This window comes from Castanea sativa, chromosome 11, assembly GCF_040712315.1.
Source record: "Castanea sativa cultivar Marrone di Chiusa Pesio chromosome 11, ASM4071231v1".
Taxonomy (NCBI): domain Eukaryota; kingdom Viridiplantae; phylum Streptophyta; class Magnoliopsida; order Fagales; family Fagaceae; genus Castanea; species Castanea sativa.
In genome coordinates, this window is record NC_134023.1 from 35,195,018 (window position 1) to 35,201,017 (window position 6,000).

The 6,000-nt window shown below is 35.2% G+C and overlaps 1 protein-coding gene across 1 annotated transcript; it reads right to left on the reverse strand.

The window, feature by feature from the left end:
- Positions 1-3,873: 3,873 nt before the first annotated feature.
- On the reverse strand, positions 3,874-5,124 carry LOC142616406 (uncharacterized). The gene is made up of 3 exons (XM_075789267.1): positions 4,663-5,124; positions 4,421-4,552; positions 3,874-4,320 (listed from the first exon to the last, which is right to left on the reverse strand). Exons 1-3 carry the CDS (start codon positions 5,122-5,124, stop codon positions 3,874-3,876), a joined length of 1,041 nt encoding a protein of 346 aa, XP_075645382.1.
- Positions 5,125-6,000: the final 876 nt, after the last annotated feature.

Genomic DNA, 6,000 nt, shown 5'->3' on the forward strand with positions numbered 1-6,000 from the left:
GGTTTGATGAGTGTGGGTGTGGTTGGGTTTGTGACTAATGTGGTGGTGGTAGTGGTGGTAGTGGTGGGGGTTGCCGTGGTGGTGGAGGTGGTGATTGATATTGGTGGTTGTGGGTTTGATGAGTGTGGGTATGGTTGGATTTGTAATTGATGTGGTGGTGGAGGTTGCCGTGGTCGGAGCTGGGTCTGTGGCGGCTTGTGTCGGCGGCGTGGGTCAGGATTGAGAGATTGTGAGAGTTCTGAGAAAAAAAAAAAAAAGGAAAAAATATTATTTTAATCCTGCTGTGGAATAAAAAATTATTATTATTTTATAGCTCTCAGCTACAGTGCTCATGTATCTATCCATGTGCACTGTAGGAATTAAGCTAAAAATTTTAGCTATACCTCTACTGCTGCAAGGGAAATTTTTGTGTTTTGGTGGAGTTAAAATAGCTATTTAGCTTCATTGCTGCAAGCGCTCTTATATAGTAGATAAATGGACCACTGAAGTAAGAAAAGGCAAAAGGCACTACGAAATGAGCAGCTCTACCATTTGGACAGTGATTTTTAGACCTTGTCTGGTGGGTGGATAATGGGTATATATTTCGGGGATGCTTCAGAGTGTTTTTGGTTAATAAGTCAAGCACTTATGTGTGGTTATAGAGTAATCCAAAGATTCTGGTTAGAAGTTATAAAGCAAAGGACTCGACTAGGTTAGATCCATTTCTACTTTTTTGAACACAATAACAATCATGCTTTAGTCTTAAGTTTTTTGAGTCAATTATGGATAGTCAGCATACTTAATCATATATTTCCAAGTTTAAAAGATTTAAGGAAAATTGCATTTTCAAAATCTCTCTCTAACTAAACTGTAGTTATTTGGTGCGGCTTTTGTTTAATATACTTTAGTTTAATATATCTTAGAAACTTTTAATATTTTTTTTATATAAGATAAAAATTTTACTTTAGCCTAATTTATATGTATACATGTGTGAAACTCTTTATTAAAAACTCTTGAAAACAAAAACCAAAATTTTTTTTTTTTTTTCTTTTTGAGAATCTTAATTGTCTAAAAAAAACTTAAAAGACTAAAGCGTGATTGTTATTGTGTTCTAAAAAGTAGAAATGGGTCTAATATATCTTTTAGTTTTTTCTCTTTTAAGATTTGTATTAGGCAGCACGTGTACCAATCCGAATGAAGGCAAACAAAAGTGTCAAACTAGCTCTGATCAAAGATTAGGTATCCTTAACTTTTTAAGGTTTCGTGGATTGCAGCAATTATTGATGTTTGAGGCCATTCTGATTGGTTACTTGAATTTCAAAGTGGTACCCACGTTTGGAATGGGAGGAATATGACAAATTATGAGGAATCCACGAAACCTTAAAAAGTTAAGGATCAGTGTGGACGAAAGATCAGTTTGGTTGAAGTTCGGCAAAGCTTTGAAAGTAATGGCCCTAATGATCAGTGTGGACTCCGGTCACTCATTCCTCTTTACTACAATTTTTCGGTCGGTTCTTCTAGAATCACAATGTAATTATAGGTAAGACTGGTTATATCATTGGCATATGTAAAGGTTGGTGGCAATAATTGTGATACAAAAGTTGTGTTCATAGTCTGTCTCATTTTTAATAAGACAAAAATAGACTATAAATTTAGAGTTTGATGTGCAACTTTGATATTGATTGCGTCCGGTAGCTCTAGCCTCTGGCTCTGCTACTTAACCACTATATGATTTTTTTTTTTTTTTGTGTTTTTGATGTGTGTTGCTACTAGTCTTTGACAAAATTATTTTATTTTACATTTTTTAAAGAGTCAAACTGTTTGTTTTGAGTAAAATTTATTGATTAAGAGTCCGTTTGAGATTCACTTATTTTGTTGAAATTGAAAACTTTTTGCTAAAAGTACTATAAATAAAGGTAAAAATTAGCTGAATTAATATAATAGGATTCATGAATAGTACCAAAAAATACAGTAGAACCCATGAATAGTAGCAAAAATAAGCTAAATAGTAAAATAAGTTGGCAAAAATAATCTTTGCCAAACAGACACTAAGTTTAATTGTTTTTAGCTTTATTATTGATAATTTTTGTTGTTGGGCTTTTTTTTTTGTATATTTTGTTTTAGATATTGGCCTTTTAAAATGAAGAAAATGCTAGAGTTATAAACTTTTTTGTACAAATTGTTGATGTGGTGAGTGATTATTGGTGAGTTAAAAAATGATGTAAATATAGCGAGCCTAAATTCGAACCAATAAGGTTATGTTTGGTAACAGTTTTTGTTTTCTATTTTCAAAAACTTGTTTTGGGGAATATAAATAAATAAATTTCTTGTATTTTTGAAATAAAAAACATGTTTGGTTAGTTGAAATTATAAAATAAAAAAAAAACAGTTTTTTGAAGAAAAAAAATAGAAAATACTAAAATATGTTGTTATTAGGATTTGAACTTTAATACTAATTCATTAAATGAGGCAGAACCATTAAATTAAATGGATATTTTCATTAAATTTTGAAAATTAAAAACTAAAAAAAGTTTTTTGCATTTTTCAATTTTCTTCACAAATTGAGTTTGAAAACAGTTTTTGTTTTTTATCCATTTTAGATTGCCAAACAAGTTTTTTAGTTTCAAAAATAAAAAATTATTTTTGAAAACAAAAAATAAGGGCAAAAAATAGTTACCAAACATACCCTAAGATTTTACTACTTCATCAGTTCATAAAAATTTTATAGAAAGTTATTGGCTATAATATTACGTTTAAAAGAATCAATGATATTAAATAGCAAAAGAATCAATAATATTATTAAGGGGTAAAATATAATTTTATAAAATAAAATTACTAAAATTAGTACCAATAGATATATACTATTATGGGTCCGTTTGGATAGAACTTATTACTGAAAACTGAAAACACTGTAGCAAAATAATTTGTAAATGTATAAATAGTGCTGTAAGACCTATTTTTAATGAAAAAGTTGCTGAAAAGTGGAGTTGTGGGACCCGTGAACAATGCACAAATGTACTGTTCACTGCTGAAAAGTCAACAATATGCGGCTGAACCAAAAAAAAAAACTGAAAACGCGGGCTTCAAAACGCAACGTAAAAACGTTGAATCCAAACACGCAATATATTAAAAAAAAAAAAAATCCTGGAAGAGGATTCCACCCCAGCCCCAAGTTCCAATTGTGCCTAAGCAGCAAAAAATAGTTCCAATTGTGCCTCAGTCCCTAGATATAGACACGAGTCACACAACTCTTTTCCGCAATAAAAGTGGTTGATTGAGCAGTGGTCACCACTAACATTTTTTGTTCTTTTTTTAATAGCAACCAACTTTTTTTTTTCATCACTTTCACTTTTACCCTATCACATGCGTCACCACACGTCATACCACATTGAAAAATCTTTTCCATTGAGGGTGCTTCAGGAATATTTCATCTATCATCAAGATCAAGTATAAATATGCAATTTTAGCCTATTCACATTCTTCCATCAAAAAAAGGGGGGGGGGCTCTCAATTCAAAATGCCATATTCCTTTATAAATTTTTGAATTCGGCTCCTTGAATTTGAGTAACACATTCAATATTCAGAGATAATTCTTTATCTTCAATTATTTGGTAATTTCATGAATTATTCATAAATATTCTTCCAAAATAAAAAAAGCGAAATCATGATACTATCAAATTTGATCAAGGAGCACTTTGTATGAGTCACAAAATGAATTAAGGCTTTTTTTTTTAAGTGTGATTTTTTTTGTATTGGAAGATTGAAATTTTATTAAGTTACTAAATGAAAATTACATCATAGATAAGAGTTTATTCTATAAAACAAAGATTCTCTTCAATCCAAGAATAGAAATCATCAATGCCCCCAGCATATTTTGCTAGAAGATGAGCTAGCCTATTTTCTTGGCGTTGCACATGAGAGAACACAATGTGACTGGAAATTTGTATAGGAACTTTGCATACCCAAAATCACAGCATCCACTGATGGAGGAGGTGAAGCCAAATCAAGTGAAGCTCGATAAACAATGAGGAAATCACCTTCCAATGTAAGATCTCGAATACCAACATCCTTTGCAAACTGCATTCCCACTTCAAACGCCTTAGCTTCATCTTCAACCTGCCCCAGAGGTGCATGATTTTTCTTACTAAAGGCAGCCACAACTCTTCCTTTATCATCCCTAATAACAACACCAACCCCCACTGCTTTCAAGTCTGAAAATACAACCCCATCAACATTTTCCTTATACATAGAACCCAGTGGAGGGGTCCATAAGGCCCCTTGTATACACGGTGAGCTTGTGTCAGGATCAGAGCCTGTCACAACGTAGAACTCCTCTAAATACTGTGCTGCCCAAAGTACCAAAGCCTACCCCGACTTATGCTATCCTCCCATACGGATTTCATTCCGATCGATTTCCCCACATTGCCCAAGCACATGTCACCAGCTTTGCTATCTTCTCCAGTGAGCTCCCCTCATCCATAATTAAACTCCATAGCAAGTCCTTGAGCATACAATCTTGGTCAAGTTGGAACGGCAGTACCAACTTCGAGCAGTCCCACATTTCTCGAGCACGCTGACAGGTCCAAAAAAATGGCTCAAAGTTTCTGATGCCGAGTTGCTTTCCTCACACCTGTCCTCCTACGACACACGTATTCTGGTCAAGTTGGCCTTTGTAAGGAGTACATCTTGACACGCCCTCCATGTGAAGTGCTTGACTTTGTGTGGAACAGGAATCTGCCAAACCTTCTTCCAAAACCGCCAACTTTGACAGTCATCTGAACAGAAACCATTATTAGCCTTTGCCATCTCCATTGCCACTGAGTAAGCATTGCGGACAATGAACATTCCATTTGGATTGCATGCCCAAATTTGTCTGTCAACAAAAAGATGAGCACTAAGCGGGATGCGTTTTATCTCCTCTGCTTCATGTGGTAAAAACAAAACATCAATTACATCTTTTTTCCAACTAGCGGTCTCTCTATTAATAAGTTCGCAGACCTTTGTTTCCTTGCACATGAACATTCTCAGGGAGGTAACTCGGTATATAAAGGGGGTTGGCAGCCACTTGTCACCCCAAACCTGAACTTGCTCGACATTACCAATTCTCCAACACAGACCACGGTTCACTAAAGCTTGTGCAGACATTATGCTTCGCTTAGTGTAGGAAGGATTACTTCCCAAAGTGGCTTGACAGAAGGCACAATCTAGGGAACATTTGGATTTAAGCTACACAATAGACCAAGGGGTTTTATCTTTGCTGAAGCCACCACCCCTGTCTGGCTAGCACGGCAATGTTGAACTCTTTTAAGCTCTTAAAGCCCATTCCTACACATGCTTTAGGAGAGTAAAGTTTCTTCCAACTCAGCCCCGCTATCTTCTTTTCTTCCTGTCTTTGACCTAACCAAAATTTTTGAATCATGCCTGTAATTCCTGATAGAGTTAATCAGGCAATTTAAAGCAACTCATTGTATAGGATGGGATTGCTTGGGCCACCTCTTTGATTAAAATTTCTTTTCCGGCCTTGGACAGCAAATTCTCTTTCCACCTAGCTAACTTCTTCCTTAGCTTTTCATTTATGTCATTAAATGTATTCCGCTTGTTCTTACCTACCAACGAAGGCAAGCCTAAGTGCTTCTCATGTTGTTTAATCACCTAGGCTCCAAATCTATCCTTGATTTCTTCCTGAATCATCCTTAGTGTACTGCTACTAAAAAATAGTGAAGTCTTGGCCCGATTCAATTGCTGGCCCGATGCATCCTCATAGACCTTTAACACCCTCTGGAGTGCATTGCATTCTTCAAGGGAAGCTTTACAAAAAAATCAGGCTGTCATCAGCAAAGAACAAATGAGATAATTTGGGACCCCCGCGACAGACAGCTATACCTCTCACATGTCCATACTCCACTGTCTTCTTTATTAAGACTGAAAGTCCTTCTACACATAATAGAAAAATATATGGGTATAATGGGTCCCCCTGTCGGCCCCCCTACTAGGGATAATATGACCCTAAGGCTTGCCATT